The sequence below is a fragment of the Lipophrys pholis genome, assembly GCF_963383615.2.
Source record: "Lipophrys pholis genome assembly, chromosome: 2".
NCBI lineage: Eukaryota > Metazoa > Chordata > Actinopteri > Blenniiformes > Blenniidae > Lipophrys > Lipophrys pholis.
In genome coordinates, this window is record NC_137636.1 from 5,789,540 (window position 1) to 5,813,906 (window position 24,367).

Here is a 24,367-nt window from a genome sequence, read left to right on the forward strand (position 1 = left end):
CTCATTGCATTGACAAATCTTATACACAGTAGTATACACAGATTGCTGTGTATAAGATTGTTCTCTCTCTCCCTCTCTCTGGTTTTAATGTTGTTGGAGTTTTTTTCCCGCACTAAATATAAATGTTTGAGAGGTTTGAGAGGCTGCATCTGGCAGCATAAATCACTGATTGATCATAACTGAACAACCCGCTGGACCCCCTGCTGAGTCAATGAACAGACTTTAAAAAGAAAGTTATGGTGCGTTTCGCCCCAATTAATACCTAAAACATGAGATCCTCTAAACGTATTGAGAATGGCTGACTACCATCCACACAAGTAATGGTATTGGCAGGTTACTGACAGGTTACTGACAGGTTAGTGAGCTAATTAAACTAGTTGACAGAGTCCAGGTGTGTGTCAGTAAACGTGAGCAGGTTGTTTCCTACCTGGAGAGGTTTCTTCAGGTGAGACTTTGACACACTTTCATGGCTGGGAGGCATCATTCTCATTGTACAGAGAGGTTAAGAGCCTTATCTCACTTCAAAACAAAATGATGTCAGAGTTTCCAGCCAGAAAATGCGTTCGTTTCCCCGGGAGCAGCCATGACCAGAGCAGCTGCCGGCAGTATCCATGGCAACGTGTCGTTTCAGGCAGGTTTGTTGTTGCAGTCTGCCTGAAAGCATCGGGAAGTGTCGCAATGCCAGTGGACGGCGCATGTGTCAGCTGCATTTCGAGTTTATGCGATCTGATTTTGTATCGTAATCCCGCTAAGTAATCCCAGTTTTTATCTAATACACCTGTAACGAGATTACACATTTTTTTATGTACTGTAACAGATTACAGTTACTTTTTTTTTTATGCTAATTACGTAACGCGGTTACATGTAGTCCATTACTCCCCAACCCTGTTTAGGAAGTACTGGGGAAAAGCACAGAAACAGTTACCATGATGAAGAAAACGAAGGAGGGTGTTAAAAGCACAACAGCCAGAGTTCAGGAAGGCAGCAGGTTCAATTCCCATCTCCATGTGTTGAAGTGTCCATGAGCAAAACAATGAACCCCAAACTGCTCCCAATGGATGGATGAGGCGCCCTGCCTGGCAGCCGCCTGAATTAAACATTTTTAAACATGTATATAGTAACCAAGAAGGCAGGATTTAAAAAGAAGAGATGAGAGGGACAGCCAGGGTTGAGCAGCCGACGCAGGTCCAGATGGTTTTGGACATGTGCTGAGGAGAGATAACAGATAGAATGTACAAAGGATGATGGAGGTGGAGCTGCCATGCAGGAAAGGGAAGAGGAAGACCTTATAGGAGTGATGGAGGAACTGGAGATGGTTGGTCTAGAGGAGGCAGGGGATCGAGGCAACACCTGGAGGGAGCAACTGAAAGAGGAATAGCATCGTGACGTACAACTTTAATGACGCGGTCGACGAGTCAGTCACTGATGAGATGGATAAATAAATATTTAACTGAGTGTGATCTTCATGTCCCGTGTGTGTGTGTGTGTCTGTGTGTGTTAATGAGGTCTAAATGGACTTCTATTGATGTACCTCATTAAACCGTCCTGTTGCATTAAGGTGTGCTCACATCTTCTGACACATGTTCACCAGAGACCGGCTGATTTGAGAATTATCTATTACCACATGTGGATAAAGTCCACCTGTCGGTGCACCTTTACATTTGCCTCTCACGTCCCCACTTTAAGCAATTATTTGACTTCCTGTCTAGGTGCTCCTCGGTTTCCCGAGCGGCGAGCAAAAAACAAGCAGCTGTCTGATTACTCAATTTTTTTTGGAACCTCAGTTACTCGGACTGTTATAACGGAGACTGTCAATATAAACAGTCTAGTCAGAGGGGAATATGCACTGGGAGTAGCAACACTCTGGAGGTAAACACGGCTGAACTATTTTGTCTGACCGTGGGGCGCATGTGCAGCAGTAGTGATTCAGAAACTTTTAGTTTTTACCCCGTTTCCACGGAGACGGAGTGAGAGCATTTAGGAAAATATGCATTTTCAGTGGCTCCGAATGTCACTGTTGTGTAAACGGACACCCACAAACAATCTTTTCCATTAAATATATCAATAATAAATGCTGCCAGCAAGTGTATAGATAACATTATCAAAAACAAATTCACCATATCGCTGAATAACACGCATCGCTTGAAAAAAAAAAGACACTCCAGAACATGACCAGTGTCCTGGAGACTGAATGAACAGACGTGTGAGGAAACAAAGATTTGAAAAGGACTGAGCAGACAGAGTGAAAGAAAAAAACAACAACTTATAAACAGTGACGCTTTGAGAAATCACATCTCCGGGGAGCTTTTGTGTTTTCAGAACTATCAAATATAGAAGATCTGAATCTGTGATGAGCGAGAGGGGAATAGAAACAAATGGGGCAAGTCCTTGTGAAAAAGGGGGCGGGGGATTTCCTGTCGCTTAAAACAATAAAATATACATGTGGATATCGAGCCTGAAGCACAAACCCGAGCAGTTATTCCCCGGGAGTGACGTGGTTCAAACAGTGTGCGAGCTGGAGCCTCGGAGCAGCTGTGAACTCTGCAGTCTGTGCAAATTGGTTTAATCTGCCTGTTTTCTGCTGAGACACAGAAACTCTCTGCTGTGGCAGGGGTAAAAGATGCAGCTGTGCTGTACTGCCACCTAGTGGACAGGAAGAGGTGTTTTTTTTTTTTTATGTCCACAGACACTTCTTTTTAAATTATCATATATTATTAGATTACTGTTTTATTTAATGTCCACAGACACCTTTATCTACAAATAAAATAAAATAAAATAAAATAAAATAAATTTAATTAAATTAAATTTAAAAAAACAAAGCATAAGATCTTTAAATATAACACATTTTATAACACATAATTGCATAAAAGGTACCAAAAAAAAAGAGTAACTGAAAAAGAAATTTCAGTTTTGGTTAAACAGCTTCAGAAACTTGACATTGAACTCTCAGCTGGTCAGTGGAGGAGCTACGTCACCTTTGGCAATATGTTTTCATTTTTATTTTTAGAAGCACCAAAAGTAAAGCTTACTTCACGGGTGTCAAGCTTAAGCTCGTGGACCAAAACTGACCCACAACAAGGCTTCAATCTGGCCAAACCACCAAGTAAACTGTAAAACCTTCAAAGAAAACTTTGACCTTTCACACATTAAGAGTATTGGACACGACACAACACTGAGACCTGAGCGGAGATATCACTGATGCTGCCATTAAAGCAAGCTTCCTCCACGCCATCAGACTCGTCTCAAAGCCATGCTGGCAGGATGACGTAATGCAACATCTCTCAAAGTTTCGGGGACATTTCACTGTCTTTTGCATCAGAGGGTTTCATTAAAAATCACTTCATATATAAAAAAACTGACTTGACTGCATGCATCCAGCAGTCAGTCCACTAAAGAGCCAAATACCAACAAGTTACTGGTGGTCTGTTTCCTTGATGAAAGACTTTGTTTGTGTCCATATGTGTATTTAATGTAATGCATAAATAACTTTGGACAGCAAATTGCCTTTACAACAACTGCTTGGAGGTGGTGAAGTCTCACGACAAGCTGGAGCCAAGCAAAACACTGGGTGATGTTTAAAGTCCACTTTAAAACGTTTACATTCTCAAAGACGTACTTTCTTGTCTTCACTGAGAGTAACTTGGCTCAGATACGTTGTTTCTTCAGTAACAAAGAAACTCTGCGATACAGAAAAGTATTCATTCCTCTTATGCAACATGTTCCCATGGCAACACAAAATAAAGAAAACAGTATTTCTTATGAATTTGAAAAAAAACTAAATAAAAATTCAAATGAACTGATGCACTTTGTATCCCAAGTCTCAGACACACAGACACAGACACAGACACACAGACACAGACACAGACACAGACACAGACACAGACACAGACACAGACACAGACACACAAAGTTCTGTCATTCTCAGTTTTATTTTTTTTATACATTTTTGATACAGCAGCTTTCGTTTTGTATCAAAAGTCTCTTTTTGAGCAGTTTCAACAAACAAATAATTTGCGCCAAGTCTGACACACTGATACAGGTTCAGGCCCGGCAATGACATTATTGTACTATGATGCTTCAAGATCATAACAATGTTGGATAATTTAAAGGAAAAATCATCTTTTCTTCTTCCCCAATTTCACACAGCAGCTACATACAAACCTTCAAGTTTAAATTCCTTTAAATTAACCTAAAATGTCCTTTATGACAAAAGTTTTTTTCAGGTCCGAGTTTTAATTGGCTAAAAACCTGCTACCAATAAGAATAATATGCAACACTGTCGATTTGAAAAAAGACAGACTTTTCCTTTAAAGTATTACCCTGTAGAGAAGAATACAATGTGGCATAGTTGGTTAAAATCAAGACCTCGCTAACAGAAAGGTAACCTAGCACCACACGTATATTAGAAACACAAAAAAAAAAGAAAAGCGCTCTCAGTTACCTAACTAAACCTAAAGGAGAGCTGTGCATATCAAACCAGATATCGTACACCATGACGCTTATAAACCAACAGATAAAAACCGTGATGCACAGTGAGCATCTGTAGCAGTGTTTTCCTGCGGCCTGTACAGAATAATTACTAAAGTTACTTACAGAACAAAGGCCCGATTGAAAAACATGTTGCTGAGAGAGAATAGCGTATCGTCGGCGTACGTGATCACGGGATGAAAAACAGTAAGCAGAAGATTCCAAAGATAAATTAATTCAAACTTATCATTAATTAGAATCTGCATCAACATGCCTTATTTTTTATTTTATTTTAAACTATACACAATAAGGAAGGATTCAAAATACAACATTTACAATTATTGCTTGACATTCAGGTATGGCTATGTTCGTTATTTGCCAGAAATACTGATTACTGTCGGAACGATAAAGACGCGTGTGGATAAACTTCACGGTAAGTTTGTTTTCACTTGCTGTTAACCCAAGTCGATTGGTTTTAAATGCCGCACAGACCTTGAAAGTTGCTTGAGAGTAAGAAAGAGCAGCAGCAATGAGGTGACTTTTACAGAGCAACTGAACAGAAAACTAAAAGGTAAAAGTAGAAAGAGCAAACAGCAACGTTTGATACAGAATCACCAGAACAGTTTGATTGAATGACAGATTTCTTGATGATTTTCACTTCATTAAATACAATTGTTGATCGATCAATCTACTGTAAAAACTTTTCTCGTCTTTGATTCAAATTGTTATAGATCGTCATTTAAAGTCTGCAACAGACGTCACTTTAACACTTCTAACATTTTAAATACATTTGAAAGTAGTTCAGTGATCAAATTTGTTTCAACAGGATAAGTGCTTCCCTCCACTTGTTATTTTTTTTTATTATGATTTCTGGGGGACAAGTCATGCTGTATCCTGTCTTACAATTAAATGGCACCTGTTCATTCAGTCATAAATATTGACTTTGTTGGGTTTTCTCTGTCAAAGCGCCCTGAAATGACTTTGTTGTATTCGGCGCTGTATAATTAAGGGGGAATTGAAAAGAATTTGTTGTTTTTTTTTCCTGCAGAACTGTGACATTTTCATGACTGAAGTGAGCTTTCCTGAAGTGAAGGCCTTGATACGTTGATCGCCCCCCTTCTGGCTGGCTGCATTAATGGATTAATACATTTGCAGCCTTCATGTTACCAGAAGGAATTTGGACCAAACTGGAAAAGAAAAATCAAACAAAGCTTTAATGAGATTTCTAAAGAATGGTTTCATGTCTTTTTAGGACTGTCTTTATCGTATTGTTTTATGGTAATTAGTGATAATACGCATAAGGGTTTGGGCACTGTCATCACAATATTTCTAATGAACATTTATTGCATCATTCTTTTTTACCGCTAATTCTTCATTATACCACCATTTTCAAAAGTAGCCTATGCTGCACTGTAAAATAATCATTTTCTGCAGTTTATATCAAGGGACAATACTTCATAAAGTATTCTTTTTGTGATTTCAAGATTGCAATATATTTAGATTGCATCTTTTTACTAAACATAATGTACATCATTGTGCCATTGAGTTTGTAGAGATAATCTCAAAATTTAAAAAGGAAATGTCTATTTTCATGAATGATTCAATGGGACACAGACGACGCAAAATCACTAGTATTACCACTGTAATCTGCTTTTCCTTTAAAAACTGTACTAGTGCTGCAGCTCTTTCATACAAATAACAACAAAGGAGAAGTCAATGTTTGTCAAGCGTTGTGACCCGACTAAAGATGTAGTCAAGTATAGTTTTATTTTTTTCACCCAGTCTTACCAATTAATACTTAAATTCTCCGTTTCTCAAGTCATGTCTGCTTTGGGCGGCAGTAACAATGGTTAAAAATGGGAATTTTTTTGTTGTTGTGAAAAATAGAGACAAACATGGAAACATACTCAAGTTAGGTAGTAGATAAACTCACTGTAGTGCAACACATTTGTATTTTCACACTGCATAGTTCATTTTGTCCAGTCAGTGCTGTATTGCTTAAAAAAAAAAAAAAAATATTGCTTTTATTTAATTTATAAATTAATCAGAGTTTATATAGTCAGTATCATTCTCTATAGAATAGAAATAGGTAAAAAAAGAACACATGACATGACAATCAATCTCAATCGATATATTATGCCTTTCTGATCATTTTGGGTTAACTTTGTTTTCTTTTTGGACTTTTTGGAGTTTGTTACCCACTTCAATTGAATTCATTAAGAAATCCCCTTTAAAGCCTTTGGAAAGCAAATTTTCACGTGAGTTTTTACCGTCAGTAGTTTTCAGTCTCCTGTTTTCTTCTTCCTCGCACCAGTCGCCTCCACTTCCCTTCCTCTTTTCTCTTCCTGCCTGACAGCTTCATCCTCGGCATCCTTTTTTTTTTTCTTTCTTTCTGGCACCTTTACCAGCAGCACATCTTCACCAATAACTGGGACATCTTGTGTCCCAACTCACTTCGATCATCCATCTTTACCCGCGAGCCGATAACACGTGTTAACCTGTTTACTTTTGGAGATAACTCTTTAGTGTACACAGTCTGAGAACAAAGAAGCAGAAATTGAAATAATTAAAACATTTTAAAGATTATTGAGTGGTAAAAAGAAGGTGGGATAGCAGACTGGACACAGAATTATTTCTGCTTTACACAGACTTGAATCTGTGGTGAGTGTATCTGTTGACCTGAGCAGAGAGCTGCTGCATAAACCTGCTTCACAGAAATACATAAAGCTGCACTAAACTGTTGTGACTTATGGGAATATTTGTTGATGCACATGCAACAGAAAGGAACAGCTTGCACTAGAGCGTGCAAGCCACCAGGTGGTGCTAGAGGCTTAGATACAGCAGCTGGTGTATAAAGGAGAGGAAAACAAGAGGGAGGAGGCGCAGGAACAAAATCATGGCCAGCTAAGTTCTGCCGCCAAATTCAACTGAAAGAAAGTCTCTTTTTAAATTGAATACAAAGTTCCAGAGGGACTGAAAACCTGTGCTGAAGGAGAAGCGGTGACGTCTGGATAATCTGGTGAGGAAAACAGATTCCAGGTTTCAGTGAGAGTCCTGAAAGTGCTTTTTAAAGTCGGGACCCAGATCATCCGCCTCCTGGATGAGACCGCCTGACTCCGTGAAAAGGAGGAGGAGCTGCATACGAGTTCCGAGTGTTCCGCGCTCGCTCAGTAACCATCCCGTCCTCCCGAGTCCCTGTGGGAACCGGGCTCGGCCCGTCTGGATCCAGCAGCCGGGCGCTGCTCGGCTCGGCGGGCCGTCGCCTTCAGTCGCCGGGCTGCAGGTTGAGTTCCAGGTCGGCACCGAACAGCTCCTTGTAAAGAGGGGGGAAGTGCGACCGGACCACGTCGGGGTAAACGGCTCTGAACGCCAACAGCTTCTCCGTGTGTCGACTGCACAGCGAACGCAACGCCGACACCTTGCATCTCAGCTGAGGAGGGAGAGGAAAGGAAGAGAAGTTAAAACCAAAGAGAAAAGTGCGAGAGAGAGAGAGAGAGAGAGAGAGAGAGAGAGAGAGAGAGAGAGAGAGCTGAGCAAGGACAAGGGAGAGAGATGAGAAAAGAAAAAGAAGAAACAAAAGTAGAGGGAGAGACAAATTGGAGCAGTGGGAAGTGGAGGAAACAAGTACAGAGCCGAATGAATGAAAGAAGAGAAAAAGAGAAGAAATGAGAGAGGGGAAGGAAAATAATAGTGTAAAAATGAGAGGAAAGTGCAGGAGGGAGTAGGAAAAGAATTAGAATTAAAAAAAGAAACAGGCAGTGACAAAGAGAGGGCAGAAAAAAGGAGGAAATGAGAGGTAAAAAAAAAAAAAAGAAAGATGTGTTGAAGAAACACCAAAAAGAGAAGTGAGAAAATAGAAAAAGAAAGAACTGGAGAAGGATGGGGCGAGACAGGGAAGAAAAGAAGCAAAGAGGTGAACGGAGGTCAGGAGAGGCAAGGGAGGATAAATAAAATGAAAGGAGACATGAGAAAGAATAGAGGGAATAAGAGAGGAGACATGAAGTGAACAGGTGGAAATCAAAGACGAGTGGAAAGTTGAGATAAGAAAAGAAGGAGAAACACGAGGACAACAAAAGCAGAGTTGAGGAGGAAGAACGAGGAGAAAAAGAAAAGATCATTGGCGAAGAGGAATGAGAAGGACGAGATGTGAGCAGAAGTGAGAGAAAGAAAATAAGAAGATAAAAACAAAAGAGCACAGGGGAGGATTGAGAAAGGAGGGAATGAGACTAAAACGGGCAAGAAGAGGAAAGATGAGACAAAACCGAAAAGGAATGAGGGGTGCAGGGAGAGGACAGAAAACGGGAGTAAGAGAAAAGAGGAGATGAGATGAGACAAATGGAGGGGAGGAAGCCAGACATGTCACAAGGAAGGAAGGGAGGAGAGAAATGGAGGAGACGGGGGAGGAGGAGACGTAACAAAGAAGATGAGGCAACAGAAAACGTTCAGGAGAGGTGAAGAAGAGGTGAAACAGGGAGACACTGGAAGGAAGTGAGAGGAAACGAGGACAGCGTGAGGAGGAAGAAGACAGACGAAGAGAGAAGAAAATAATAAGAAAGAAACAAGAAGAGGAGAAAGGATGAATCAAGAGGAAGTTAGGATGGTTTGCAAAGCTGAAGTCATGATACACTTTACTTAAATGTGTAATTAAGCATTTATTAATGGACCATCTTCTAATTGAAAACTGAATCGTAGTTCAGTGAGTTTTCCACTAGAGGGTGATGTTGCAAGATTTTCCACTGTTGTCCTGCTATAGTGCCTCTAAGTTTCAAACATTATTTTATGTGACTGCTTCACATCAAGGATACATTGCCGTCATCATTGGGTCACGTGTTTGAATTTCACCTCATTTACTTCACTTCCTATATGCAGAATGTGTTTAAGTACCTTGGTTAGCACGCCGTCCTCCCTCTGATTCTTCTGCAGGACGTGTTGCAGGGCCAGCTGCGTCTTCTGCTGCAGCTTCTCCACCTGCAGCTTCTCCTGCAGCCACGAGCGGTCTGCGTGCACACATGAGGGTTAAGGACGTCTAAATCCACACACATTCAGAAAGGTGGCAGCAGACGGGTCAAGACGACAGAGCGACAGAAACACGCACCTGCAGAAAGCAAAACAAACGCTGAGAAAAGAGCGAGTTCATCCTCCGACAGGTGCAGCGAGCACATGCTCTTAGCGAAGTCGAACACTGACGTGATCAAGTCGTCACAACCTGGTGAACAAAAACACAGGAAGATAGTGAAAACATAGAAATATGACAATAGTAAATAGTGACAGTGCTATTCACTATAGACATATAGCTATAGACAGAGAGTCAGCCGCTCACCAACCCGACAGGTTTAGACTCCATGTGCACAACGTTTTGTGTTTTAGTGCTCGAAGCCACTGAAGACACAGCTTTTTGAAAACTGCTCCCAAGGTGGAACTTCTTTGAAATAGTCCAACTCCATTTCCATGGAAACCGCAACTTTTCTGAAACGCTGCTATTGTGCATGCGCACCACAGCCGTAGTAAATAGTTGTTGTGCACATGCTCACTAGATGGACAATAACAACAGTGTTTGCCTCCACAGTCGTCTGTCCATATGAATGTCTGTGCGCTCGCCGTTGTTAATGTTTATAGTGTATCTGTGTGCATGTGTTTCATTACAGAAACGACCAACAGCACCCACTAGTGGCCCAACATGAAAACAACATTGCTTTCAAAACGTTACCAAGAAAACTACAAACTGAGACATTGCTAAGAGTGGAAATATGTGAAGTTTTTACAATTGAAGACAACTCTAATAAAGATCTGTTGCAAGGGGAAGGTGATGCTTAAATTCTCTGTGCATTCAGACTTTGATTAGACCACTCCAGAATGTATCCAAATAAAGACCCACGTCTCATTCTAGCTAAACTTAATTAATCTGAAAAGAATCCCCAGTCTTGCATGTCACAAAATTCAATAAGAGCTTGCGGGGGGGGGGGGGGGGGGGGGGGGGGTCAAGAGAAAACTTTGATAACTGTTGTGTGCGCAGATGGTTGGTTGAATTATTCCACAACAAAAGCAACAAAAACAACCGTTTGAAGTGAACTGAAATGCACTTAATTCAAACGGGCACAAGTACTCAGAGGAAAACACAAAATGATGAAGGGCAGCTTCTGACGTTGAGGAGTCAGTTGTGAATTCATCAGTCAGGAAACGCACAACGTTTCCAAACTGGATTTGACAGGAAAGCACTGGAATAAAAACAGTGACGGTAATATCAGCTATGTTGAACAGTAACGTCATCTATGGCAGCCTTCAGGCTAGTAAGCGGTGCGAATTTGACTTTGATCTATTCATCAATAAATTACATCCAACCGAGGAGGAGATACTTTTTCATCTCCAGCTGTCCGAGCGCCGTCCGGTTCTCCGCTCACCTAAAGCTTTGAAGACTTCTGGACCGGCGAACTTGCCGTCGAAGTAGACGGTGTTGTTCTGCGAGTCGAACACGCGACACATTCGCACCAGGACGACCTCCAGAGAGCCTGGCAGGGAAAACACAAACGGAGATGAGTCACGTACGAACCAAACGACGCCAAGTCCAACGACACTTCAGTGACTCAGTGCTCAGTAATTTAATAAATCATTCATGGATGATTCACATTTCATTTAATACAAGCAGCTGAAGCACAAATACTGTCTGTTGAAGGGAAAAGTCATGAATTGCATGTATGTTGGCAACACTTATGTGTGTCTGACAGTGTAGGAATCAAGACTGTGGTGTTATTTATTAGTTTTATAACCCTTAGTAAATCCAACATCTGTGTTTCTAAAGAAAATGTGACGCATCAGCGGCATGTTTAAAAACATCTCAGCAAATGCAAAACACGTAATCTTACTACAAAACAGTAAATATGTGCTCTGTACTTAAATGAAGTAAGAAATCAGAGATACAAGTGGAACAACAAACAGAAATCTACAAAAAAGTGAAAAAACGAATCTCCAGAAAGTTAGATTAAGAACCAATCTGAGCCAATGATTTCACCCAGTATGGAAAAACTAATGTTCTTTATTTCTCTTCATCATCAGGTGTAACGATTAACCACCTGAGGCTCTTATCGTGCAGCTATTTATGCGTTTGCTTCTTTGTTAAGTAAATATTCTGATGTGTGGGATGGAAGGGTTCAGGCAGAGTTTCCAGCTCTCTGCAACCAAAAGTCTACATTAAGGTTCACTAGTTAACCTTAAACAAATCTCTTTCGATTATAGAGGTTAAGTAGGAAAAAAAACCAAACAACAAACTCTACATGAAAATTCACAGGCTGGAATTCACATAAATCTAATCATCTGGCTGTGAGGCATCGAGGTACTGGAAAATATAGTAGTCGTAACAATGGAAAAGTTATATTTAATCATTTATGGAACAATTTTATAGAACAAATGTGCTTAAAGGAGTTGAAGTATAATAAGAGCAAAAACAGTTATTAAATACAATAAATACAAGACAACCGGTTTTCTAGAAGATCAGGCGGTTCTATTTAGGAGGGTTTTGACGATTGTGACTGAGACGTGTCCACTGCTGCCCTCCAGAGTTTTATTGAAGATGAATGGAGGCTTGTGTTTGTTGACTAAATGAAAATCAGCTGACTTCTTGTTGAATCAATCGCATCACAAGCGGCCGCTGCTCTCACCGGCTTTCAGCAGCACGATCTGGTCGTTCTGGCAGAGGTCCATGAAGCCGTCGATGCGTTTGGCGAACTCCACCACGTACTGAATGGCCTCGGTGATTTTCACCGCACAGAGCTGCCACATCAGCTCCTGAGGCTGCAGGGGGGAAAAAAAGAGTAAAACAAAACAAAACAAAAATAATCTCATCAAGAGAAGAGACTTGAAGATGATAACTGGACTGCAGTGATCCGGGTTAAACTGGAGGTGTGGATGGAGCAAACACACCTTGCTCTGGTAGCCCTCCACCTCGTCCTGCATGAAGCTCTGCCAGCTCATCTGCTGCAGCTCCTCCCTCAGGTACTGACACGTCTCCAGGTGAGACTTGGAGATGATCTGAGCCAGGTGATCTGAAGGAAAAGAAAGGAGCACGTGAACGAGGCTGCAGCAGCGCTGTCAACCACAACCCTTAAAGGGGACATATCATACTAAATCCACTTTTTTAGCCCTTAAATGCATTTTGTTGTATATTTAGAGTGTTTAGAAGTACAGAAAAGTTCAAAGTAGTCTCTTCAGGTGCTCCGTTGATATCTTTATATTCTGTTTTGGTCATATTTTGCGATCGGTTTCGATTTTTCTATTCTCTATTACGTTTTTTGAACAATGACGTCACAGTATTCTCAGCGGAACTGCCAAATTAGGACATCGACATTTCGAGCAATCCGCCATTTTTGTTTCTCGCTGCGATTTTGTAGTCCAACCGAAGTTACGAGAGGATAAGTCGAAATGTTCGGTTGTTGGATGTAGTAACCCACAAGCTTCGTTACACCGTCTCCCAGCATCAGAACCTTTTCGAAGTGCCTGGTTGAGTTTTATTTTTCACAGAAATGTACCCACATCTGTGGGTAAGGTCATTTTTGTGTGCGCGAATCACTTTAAGGACGACTGCTTCAGCAACCTCCGCCAGTATAAAGAAGGATTTGCCGAAAGACTTGGTCTGATTGAGCTGTCAGTTCCTTCTATCTATGGAGACGACGAACAGAGCACTTCGGTAAGCTGTATATAACGCTAAAAAGTGTGATGATAAGACGTCCCTGTCATTGTTTTGTTAGCATTAGCAGTTGCATCGTCTTCATATGTTAGCGCTGTGTGCTCGTTTTAGATTAGAATGTAACTTCTGTGTTAAATAGTCGTTGTAATACAGGCAGTATTGTAGTAGTGGGCATGGATGGAGAAGTTAGTGTAAATATAGTAAAACACCATTGCGTTACATCCATATGAAGACGTTGTTCTGTAGGTGCATCATCGTCATTTTCATCTCGCTCCGCCGGGTCCGACTCTGGCTCCAACATGTATGGCTGGATGGACAAATCTTCCGTTGTTGACATTTTGTAAATAATGTGTGAATATAAAGTTTCTGCGCCGCTAGATAATTGTATCTGTTCTATCAAACTACAAAGATGGCCGAACAGGGTGACGTTGAACCGAGTGTCACCTCTGCAACCTGGAGAGGAGGCGGGGTATGAAGTGTCTCATTTGCATTTGAAGAGACCGCCCCAAAACGAGTTGCTCTCAGAAGCGCATCAGAAAAGGGGTTGAAAAGGGGCCTGTGGAGCTATAATAATGAGGAATTCAGACCCAAGCATTGCAGTTTCGCGTTGTATAGACCACAACTGTATGATTTATATGTAAAAAGGAAGGATTTAAAAGCATGATATGTCTCCTTTAAGACGATCTGAAGTTGCTGCTGAAGTTCCCCCAGGAAGTACGGACACGGGCTTTACACTCTTTAAACCTCTTTCAAAATTTTAAAAGGTGAATCTGCGTGTCGAGTTTGAAGCGTTTCATGATTCTGAATGACAATTAACCAACATGGTCGACAAATGTCATCAGGATATTTTAAGCATGGGAATGCCTGCATAAGTGATGTAAATATTCCCTGTAACACATCAATTGAATAAAGAATAAAAATCAACAAGAAATACCCTCTTATCATTCTAACCTGTGATGGTTGATCTGAAATGTAGATGCTATTTTTTAATTATTATTTTCCTTCTCACTCTTCCACTCTCACAAAAACATCACCAGACTATTCGTTTTTCAATATTTGAGCTTTTCCAAAGCCACATTTTGACTGTTTTCTATAGAATAATGATGGGCGGAAATCACAAATATGTCTGGAAAGCATGTAGTTTTTCTGTCAGCCATGGTGGTCAAACACGGACGGAGATATCGCAGTAATAAGATTGTGACTTTCATTAAATAAAAGATGACACTCCTACAAGGTGAACATTGCCTAAGACTTTTTTTATCAAGTTTAGTGAAGTCACAAGTCCAACCTTGCCATGTTTTGTGTTTTTGGACCAAATTAAAATGGAAACTAAATGTTTAGGAGCGTCGCTCTAAGAAGCTCCAAACCCACTAAAAACCACACAGCAACTATTGTTCTCTGTAGTTTCGTCGAGCTGCTGCTAATTGTTGAGGATACATGAATGAATATGAAATAACAGCCGAGATCTAAAGCACCGCCACATAAGGTTAAGAAACGCAGTCGCTTAGTAAAGCTTCTGCTTGCATGGGATTGTTAGTCGGGGCTTTATGAGAATGAAGAAGTGAATAAAGAAATCACCAGGGATGAGAAAAAGATGATTTCCCCCAACGAGTGCCCTGCCACGTCCCAGTTGGCCCTAATTAACAGACAGCTAATTACCACACAGAGATTTTAATGAGCTCTGAAGATGAGTTTCCAACCTCCTGCTATTTTAAACCACCTTTCTGTCTCCGTTTGCCCCCACACTCCTCTCTCTTTTGTCTCTATACACCCATCTTTTGTGGCTCCTTATTCCTCCATCTTCTCCCTCCTTTATCTTCTCCTTCTGCTTCACCTCTTTCAAGATATTTCCTCATCTTCTGTTTGTTTTTACCCCCACAGCTCTCAGCTAGTTTCTTCCAAATGGTGGATAATTCATTTCTTTAGTCTCTTTTCAGAGCTGCACACCTTCCTACAGTGGATGATATATATATATATATATATATATATATATATATATATATATATATATATATATATATATATATTTTTAAGTCATTGTAAGAAGGAAAAGTTGCATTGAAACACGGAGCAGAGTCGCACTGAGCGGCTGATGAGGGATTCAGTAAAAACTACAAACAATGATTTTTACATGAAAATATTATACAAATTCTTTTACTGATGTCAATAGAAATACATCAGATATCGATGGATAGATAATGATAGCTCATCCTTGTTGGATGTTTCCTAATGTCAAACATTTTGCCCACTTTGGATAATAAAGTATTTCAAGTCACCTTTATTTACATCGTTAAGTGACGGAAATAAAAATAAATCAACAAAATGAGCCAAACATACAAATAAAATATCTGACAATACAAATTGAAATATGCTGCACTCCCATCGAACATAGAAAATCCAGTGTTAAACATCTGTAACATATAAAGCAAATGCTGGTAAAATATTTGAACATGGGAGAGAAATGGAGGTGACAGAAAAACAAAAAAAGCTTGGCCAAATATACAGTTAAAAATGATTGTTGTAAACATGTTGTAAACGGCCAAAAAACATCAGAAATAGTATTTACTAATAATATAAAAATATTCACTGATTATTTTAGCATTTGTAATCCATCTGAGGCTTTGAAATCTGTTCACTTTTGTTGAATTTTCTTGGAACATTTAGGCTTAATACTTTTTCCAACATTGGTAATGCCTAATTTGCCTTTATTTGTCAGATATACTGCAAATGTATATCTACTATTTAAAATGTTTGTAATTTTTCAGTAAAACTGTTGAATATGAATTGAATATAAATATAAATCAGTTGAATATAAATCAGTGTTCATTAAAAAGGTACCAAAATACGTTGTGATATATTAACAGAATTAGTTCAAATGTTGAATTTTACTGACATTGAAGAAGTCCTAAAGGGAGATTTTTTACTTTTAAGTATTTCCATTCACGTGTGAAATATTTTTCATTCTTGAATACTATACATTCCAACAGGAGGTCATACGCGGTATGTCTTTGTCATATTTCTCTGTTTGCTGTTTTTGAATTAAAGATAAACTTCGGTCAGGATTTATTTCAGACTTGGTTCATGATAGCTGTTTTGTTTGGTCGTATTTGTTGCTTGTTAAGCCTGCAAAGGAGAGCAGGAGCTCACAGCAACAGTCAATGAGAAGGAGCCCCGAGTGAAACTAGTGAAATGTTCAGATCAAAGGGGATTCAGGGGGACGGTTTGGTTTCTGGTCGTTGCTCACCGAGTTCAGCCATGGACGCTGTGGGCGACGAGTCTCCGTTGCTGAAGGAGCAGTATGGAAAGAAACCGTTACCGGAGCCGTAGTCACACAGTGGCTCGGGTTTGATTCCGTTGATGTCGAGTCCGGACTGATCCGGAGACGGCTGGATATCCAGGTAGAATCCCCCACCACCACCCACGCCTCCCCCTTCTCCCGAGTCTGCCTGTTGGTGGACGCGACAGGCAAAACGTAGGCGAGTCAGAGGATTGAAAGTTGAGCCCGGCGCACCAGAAAATAATGAAAAGAGCCCATACCTTGGAAGACAGAGATCCTCCTTCAGGCGAGTTCTGCTCCACGTAGCGTCCCACCTCGTCAGGGAGCTCTGTGAGGCCTGAGGAGGACAGGGTGTAGTGGGGGGACAGCGAATCGGCCTCGCCCGGGCTGGGGCTGCCCAGGCCGGGCCGCGACAGTAAAAGGGGACCCTGCTGCTGCTGCTGCTGCTGCTGCTGCTGCTGCTGCTGCTGCAGGCGATGCTTCTGGACCTCGGCGTACAGGCTGTCCCGCTGCTTTTTAGACATGCGGCCAAACTTTACAGCTGTGAGAGAGGAAAAACAAATATTATTATTTACAGTCAGCCCGCACGGAGAAAAAAAACACAAAGTAATGATTTCTTTAATGCAAAATAACAGCAACACATTTAAATGTCTGAGTTCAGTGTCTGAACCTAATGAATAGAAACATCCACTGCTTAGTCTCTCATCTAGATTACGGTCATTTATTGTAATGTATTGGAGAAGCAGCTGGTTGATCGTATCTCCATTTTCTGGAGGACTTTCCTTCAAAGTCTGATCATAACGTCACTGACTCTGGATAAAAGGCAGGTCACACCCAGGGCAAGTCACTAATCCATCAAAGGTTTAACACTGAAAGTCAAGCAATCGCTCACTTTTAAACCAAGTTAAGAGTCACCATTAACTAATAAGCAGACCTTGCAGGTAGAATAGGCAAACTTCACACAGAAGGAGCCAGAAATGTGAGACGCAAGAAGACACCAGTGTTTTAAGTGCCTCCCAAAAGCAGAACCATGCTCATTAGGTAATTGGCTTTCCTCTTTGATGTTGTGGTGACATGTCGAGGCTACGCCCTGCCTTTCACCTCATGGACTCCAGCTCCCACCAACCTCAACTTGGGGAAAGCGGCTATACAAGATAGATGGAGGGGCTAATATTAAAACATTTAAATAAAGCAGTAGTTTATCAGTGTGTTCAGCTGGAAGTCCAGACAACATGCTGCAAACATCCAGACTCTCCTGCACAGCTGCTGTTGGGTGGATTTTTCCTGTTTGCACACACAAACTGCTGACTGCCAGATGTTGGTGCAGGTGACGGTGTGTGTGTGTGTGTGTGTGTGTGTGTGTGTGTGTGTGTGTGTGTGTGTGTGTGTGTGTGTGTGTGTGTGTGTGTGTGTGTCGCACCGTCTCGGGACATGCCCACGGTGAGACATTTCTGCAGACGACAGTGCTGGCAGCGGTTTCGGCTCGTTCGGTCGATCAGACAGTTTTTCTGGCGCGGACACGAGTAGCTGGCGTTACTCTGCTGACTCCGCCTGAAGAAACCCTGCAAGACCGACACATTAGAACACTGAATTAGTCCGTTTCGACACATTGAAATAGAATTTAAAACAACAATAGGTGAACAATGAATGTTTCATCTAAGCCTATAATTCCAAAATCAACCATCTTTATTTTGTCAAAACAAAAATGTTTTTTGTATGAAAACAACAATCTTTTGTGCTCGTTTACACAACAACGGTGCTCGTCGTCACTGAAAGTTTTTGACGACGGCTTCCACCGTGCAATTTTTTGAAAAAGCTCCGTCTCTTTTCTGAAATTCTACGACTGCGCATATGCATATGCACTGTTTATGTAGATGTTTCTCTTTAGTCAGGAATAGTGTTTGACCCATCCATCCATCCCTTCATGTTTTACATTGCTTCATCAAACTGAGGCTCGCAGGAGCCTTTCCCTATGTGACTATTGACAAACTGAATTCAATTTGATCTGTGTAGTCAAAAACTGAAAACAACAGTCATCTCATTTCTGTGAGACAGGAGTGTCAACCACTACACACACACACTGGAAACATTGCATGTTTAGAACTGTGAAGTGTTCCCTCCTTTAAACACCCTGTAGGATGATCAGTGGCTGATAAAACATCTGGACTCTGACCTGATGAGTTTATTCTGACTCATTTCTCACATGTTTTCTTTTTCTTTTTCTTTTTTTTGGCTGCTTCCACGGTTCAGTATACTTCTCTTTTTTGTAATTAGTCTAAGGTATTGACTGTATAACCGTCAGATTACTTTTTCCCTAGTATATTACCAAATATGCTGACGAAGGAAAGAATCCTAATGGAAAAAATAAAGTTTTAAATCCAAGTAAAGTTAGGCTGCCAGGTCTCCCACATGGAAGATGAAGCTTATGCAATAAACTCTAAACTGGAACTCTCACTTCATACACACATTGTTTACACCAAGTACAAAATGGTGTTTAAATTCTGGACTTCCTGATGTTTTTCACATTAAGAATAATTCGTTTCTAGACATGTGCTTGTTAGAAATGTTTACGTTCAAGCGTGTGGGGTGGGTATACAGCCTGCAACCGTTACATTTCTGGTTTTGGACTATAGCATATTTTACCTTTTCATTTTGTCATTACTATTCGACTCTTAGAAAGAAATTCTCCAGTTCTAATCTGGGCTTTGGGCTCTTCCTGTGTGGAGTTTGCACGTTCTCCCTGTGCATTTTTTGGATACTCACATCGTCTGTTTCCACTCACAGTCCAAAAACATTTGTTTTCGGTCAATTGGTGACTCTAAAAAATATGTATAGGTGTGAATGTGAATGGGTGAGTGCTGGTGTGTGTGTCCTGTGAGGGTGTAACCTGAGTTGGCTCATTCCCAGCTGCGGTGTGGATGGATTTATTACACAGATTTTTCCATAAATATTCAGATATAAAACTTGATTAGGGTTAGGGTTAATACTACTTCCACCCTCTCCTTGTTGCTTCTAAAAGACATGCTTGTTTATAGCAGTGCATCTTTGTTTAATGTTGAAATGCCTCTCATGGTCATTCTGTTTGACCCCAGACAAACCATACACAAGAATATTTAGGCAAACTCTTTAAACTACCAAGTCAAAGTCACGCTTCCTCAAGAGTTAATTCCTGAAGGGCTAATTTAAGCCTCTCTAATGTGTGAATTAGTGGTGGTATTCAGTTTGGAGGTATGTGAGCTTGGCCGTCCTCAGCTCCCATCGGCCCGTCTCTCTCCACCGCCCTCCTCTCGGTGTTTGCACAAAGATAAATCTCCATCAGCTGCTCGCTGGCTGAGAAATGAGCCTCCAGCTGTCACATCAGCAGCTGCTGCTGCAGCCCAACACACCAGCTTGTTTGGGGAGTCGCTCTAACTGGGGGGAAAAGGCTCACTGAGCCAAACGGCTGCGTCTGACAGTCCAGACCCGACGTCAAACGCTTCCTCTGATTCTGGTAATGAGGCTCGGTCTTTGGAGGAGGACACGAGGGAAAAGACGACGAAGCCGCACAGTTGTCGGGTTGAAACACAACTCTGTTCCTGGAGGATAATTGTAATACTACATTGTGACGTTTATGTCAATACTACAGTCATCAAACCATTTATCAGACTAAAAGACTGATGATGAACAAGTCTACTAAATCGTTTGAGATATTAGTTTAAATTCACAATTATTCCCATCATGCTACAAGAAGATAATGAACATAAACACAGATGAAGATCCTGTGACAACTTTATTAATTATCAACTTTAGTCAATTATTTCTCATTTGGCTTAAAATCAGTGTTACTATACTCACACCTCTGTAGTTACTGCCAGAGTTTGTTACTTTAGTCGTGCATGAAAACAAGTGTAAAGCTGCCGTCTCTCTTTGTTTTGCACATTGGCAAAAGCTGTTGTTTTAACCATTACAATAACCAAACTCAAGAACCAAAAAGTTTGTGGCGCTTTACATAAGCATTACAGGCAGGAAAAAAAAAATCACTTTTTTGTTGGAAACTTTCGTGTAAGAAATTATTTTAACTTACTATTTTATGTCAACAAGAAAAATCCCTTCAAAAAGGCACTTCATTTATGATGCAACTCAAAATAAGACGTCGCTCCAAATCTAAATAATTGACACTTGTGATAACTTTGATTCACAAAATGAAGGGATTACTAATCATTCAAACGTTGTTGATCAATTGTTGCAGGAAATTTTAATTTCAGATTAGAGATTATTTTCCAAATTCCAAGTCGAAAATGGACTGAAAGATAAAAGAATTATGATGGAACCACATGTAGGACCTGCAAAGTCCTGCAGGTAGAACAGATTTCTATAAAGTTTAACTTTAAATGCTCATTGTGTCTCTGAATGATATTTGGTGAGTATGTAGGACGGAGTTGCATTTACCTTACAGCCCTCGCAGGTGATCACGCCATAGTGGATCCCCGAGGATTTATCTCCACAGATCTTACAGGGGATGATTTCAATCTGAGCTGCAGGCACAAAATGAAACCGTTTTGGGACTTTAGGCAGATGACAACCCATTAAATCATGCACTGACCTGCTGAACCTAGACGCACACAGGAATACAGAAATTAGGACTTCACAATATTGCAAATGTGAATTTTTTTTAATGTAATAACAGTTCTTTGGATAAACTGGCAAAACCATATGACAAAGCGAAACAGTCAAAAATCATATATCAGAGAAAATCATTGCTCTGTCATGTTTCTCCCGTAAAACATCGACATTCAGCTGCGGAAAAAGAACAGTGCAGCCACAACTTAGAAAAACAGAATGCGAATTTTCTGAAAGTGTTGGTCACCTGTAATAAAGGCAAACTAAAATGATTAATCAAGCTATCAAGTGTGCGGCTGTTGCAGGCCTTATATGAAGACTTACCATTTCTACCACTCTCTAAGCATTATCCTCTAATTAACATTAACAATAGTCATTTATTTCCATTTCAACTCAATTAACAAAGCCTTCCATCATTCAAAATATACATTTTCAGAACATTTATATACAGAAAACCCAATTTATTTTTTTTAGAAAAAAGGCCATATATAGTGCTATTTTCAATACTAATACAGGGAACTGCACTCTTTACTGTCTATACTGATGCCACGACCTCATATGTACTCAGCAGAAGAGATCATGATGCATGAATGATATTGTTATCCTCAGACAGGTTACAGGCAATGAGAGTCCAAGAGATCACTAAATCAGCTTTACTTAAGTTCAAACTCACAATAAATAAATAAATAAAGGAAACAGCTCCATGCATCTGATGGTTAAACCACCAACACATCTCCGTGATGAATGCATGAGGAGGTATTTTATGTTTAAAATATATAACATGCAGAGGAGATGGTTTGAAGTTGGAGTTAATTTGCAGCATCTCATCTTTCTTGACAGGAGCTCAGACTGAGCTTAAAAAAAGGAAAAACACACACTGACTGTGTGTATTTATACACGCAGCAGTTTGTAACACAGTGACAGCTCGCCTCTGAGACGCTATATTTAGCAGGGAGAAGTTATGTAAGTGTGCGGCCACGTTAAAACAACACACGCTCGTGCACGCAGTCCTCATACCACCGACCAGCTTTTAACCGCAAACACACAGACGTAACAAAGACGGTGAGGAGACGCTGTTTTCCAGCATCCCGAAAGCAATCCTCAATCTGGAATTTCAACTTTCTCCATTATCACATGACTCTGTCTATTTATATAAAAGAGGAAAAAAAACAAAAAAACATTTAACTTCAGTTGTGCCTCAACAAAGAATGTTATGTAATTTGAAAACTATTGCAGTCTTTTTTGAATTTCCAGATAACTATTATTTTCTGGTTCCTTTAGTCCAAACTAGTCAATAAATCAAGAAAAACAATTCACAAATTATATGATGACAATAACTATAAGGTGCAGGCTTTGACCTGACAAATTGTGAAAATAAACACACTTAAATAAAAACTTTAGCTCCAGTTTACAATCAGTTAGTGAGAATTAAATGAGAATAAAAGATAAGTGTTCAGTCCGCTGTGGCTCTGTGGGTTGAGCAGGTCACCTTATAATCACAGGGTTGTTGCTTTGCTCCCCCATCGTGTCCTGTCTGAATGTGAAAGTGTCCTTGGGCAGGACACTGAACCCCAAATTGCTCCCAAAGGAGGTAGAGCTTGTTGCAAGGCAGCCCTCCGAGTGCGCATGTTAACATGGAACAGTGTAGAAGTGGTTTGAGACTGGTGAAGTGGTGGTGAAAATGTACTATATAACTGAAATTCAAGGTTAATCAGTGTCAACAAACAAGCATATTCACCTGAACATACTTAAAATATTCAATATGTGGAATAACGAATGGATACTCGGCAGAAAGAGAGCAAGTATTCATATGAGAGGAAAAGAGTTTCGCCTGCTGCCTTTCAATTCCCACAAACTTGTGATTTGACTCAAGCTTTACATCACAAATCCTACTTGAAACAACCTGAGCAGTTTGGGATTAAGCACAATGCTCCAGGACTCGTTAACTAACAAACTACCGTCCCCAATTGCTTTGTTTTCTTCTTCTTTAAAATATACAGCAGATAAGATTTACTTAAAGCTCCTTTGTACAGCTGGAGGAAGTGTTGAGTCACTATAGCCACCAGAATGTCCTCTGTCAAGAGTTTCATCAAGAGTTTCAGCTCTTTTAGTTTTATATTAAGTACTTTCCACAAGCTTCAGCTATTGTGTTAATAGACAATAATGGTGAAAGATGCGGTTTCCCACATCCTGGTTTGACTGAGAACTAACTAGAGGAGTCCCTCATGACACCAACTGGTGGTACAAAATGGTATTACAAGGTGGTTGATTAGCCTTCCTATCCTGATGGGCTCACTTACCTTACCGCGGTGGGATAGTTTGTGCTTTTCTAGCCCCTCCCCCCCAGAGATTTGTTGGCTGGAGATATTTACTCCTGGTAGGGCCAACCATGGCAAACAGGTCGAAGGGTTGAGACCAGACGAAGAGTGACCACCTGACCCTCCAGGTTAAATCAGCTTGTGAAGCAAACAATGACACTTAAACCACTGATGAAATTCGCCAATAATGTGTGTGAAGATCGGACAGTGGTCAGCTTGGACACTTCAGTAGACATTTCTATCTTCGAGGAAACATCTTGCGTTTTTTTAGGTCACTTTTAAGGTATTTTAAAAATTCCAATTTACATTTGAAGTTACAATTTATGCTCACAAGCGCTCAGCCTTGATATGTACCCAATGTTCTCTAGAAAAATGACTGAAAGTACTTCTTGTGGTGTCTTAAATTGCCTTGTTCGGCAAAGTGATGAAGTATATTCTGACAATGTAGGACATTATTTTTCAAAATCCTCTGGAGTGCTGTGACCCTCGAAGATTGGCACTTTGCCATTTAAAGTACACCAATAGTTCCGTGCTAATGTTCCGTCAATCCATTCAGAATGCTTTTCGCAGCTCAAAGTTGCAAACACACTGCCGACAGCTCGCTGAAGCCCGTGATGTAACTTTGCTTCGACTGATCACCTGACCCACTGAATGGAGGTCTGAACCCGGTGAACCAGCAGCAGGAGTCAGATTAACTCTGGTACTGTGAGAGTCGGGTTCAACAGAAAATTTAGACACATAGAGGCCTTTTTAAGACAGTTTTGTTATTTAAAACATATTTATTTAGAACAGCAAGTTATTTATAGCAATTCAATGCAGCTACATCATTAAAATATGAGGCGAAAAACTATAATCCACCAATAGATGCGTTCATGTCGGCATCAGCTCCAGTTACTGCCTTTTAAACAAGAACTGCTGGTGAATCAGTATGCATTAACCTATAAATTAGTGTAAACTAAAGCTTTAATTAAAGCAATGGCTGGTCCAACAGTCAGAACAGATCAAAAGGCCCAACACAAAAGGAGCTTA

General features: G+C 40.5%; 1 protein-coding gene across 2 annotated transcripts in view; it reads right to left on the reverse strand.

Moving 5' to 3' along the window:
- Positions 1 to 6,859: 6,859 nt before the first annotated feature.
- LOC308127799 (nuclear receptor ROR-alpha A-like) overlaps positions 6,860 to 24,367 on the reverse strand; it is a 91,916-nt gene continuing 74,408 nt past the window's right edge. For both annotated transcript variants that reach the window (XM_080493125.1, XM_080493124.1), the window contains 10 exons: positions 20,850 to 20,935; positions 17,842 to 17,983; positions 16,682 to 16,962; positions 16,389 to 16,590; positions 12,382 to 12,503; positions 12,120 to 12,252; positions 10,866 to 10,973; positions 9,563 to 9,673; positions 9,352 to 9,464; positions 6,860 to 7,897 (listed from right to left, as the gene is read on the reverse strand). In XM_080493125.1, coding sequence (XP_080349251.1) covers positions 7,733 to 7,897; positions 9,352 to 9,464; positions 9,563 to 9,673; positions 10,866 to 10,973; positions 12,120 to 12,252; positions 12,382 to 12,503; positions 16,389 to 16,590; positions 16,682 to 16,962; positions 17,842 to 17,983; positions 20,850 to 20,935 — 1,463 coding nt within the window. In that variant the 3' untranslated portion in view covers positions 6,860 to 7,732. The remainder of the gene's footprint in view (positions 7,898 to 9,351; positions 9,465 to 9,562; positions 9,674 to 10,865; positions 10,974 to 12,119; positions 12,253 to 12,381; positions 12,504 to 16,388; positions 16,591 to 16,681; positions 16,963 to 17,841; positions 17,984 to 20,849; positions 20,936 to 24,367) is intronic.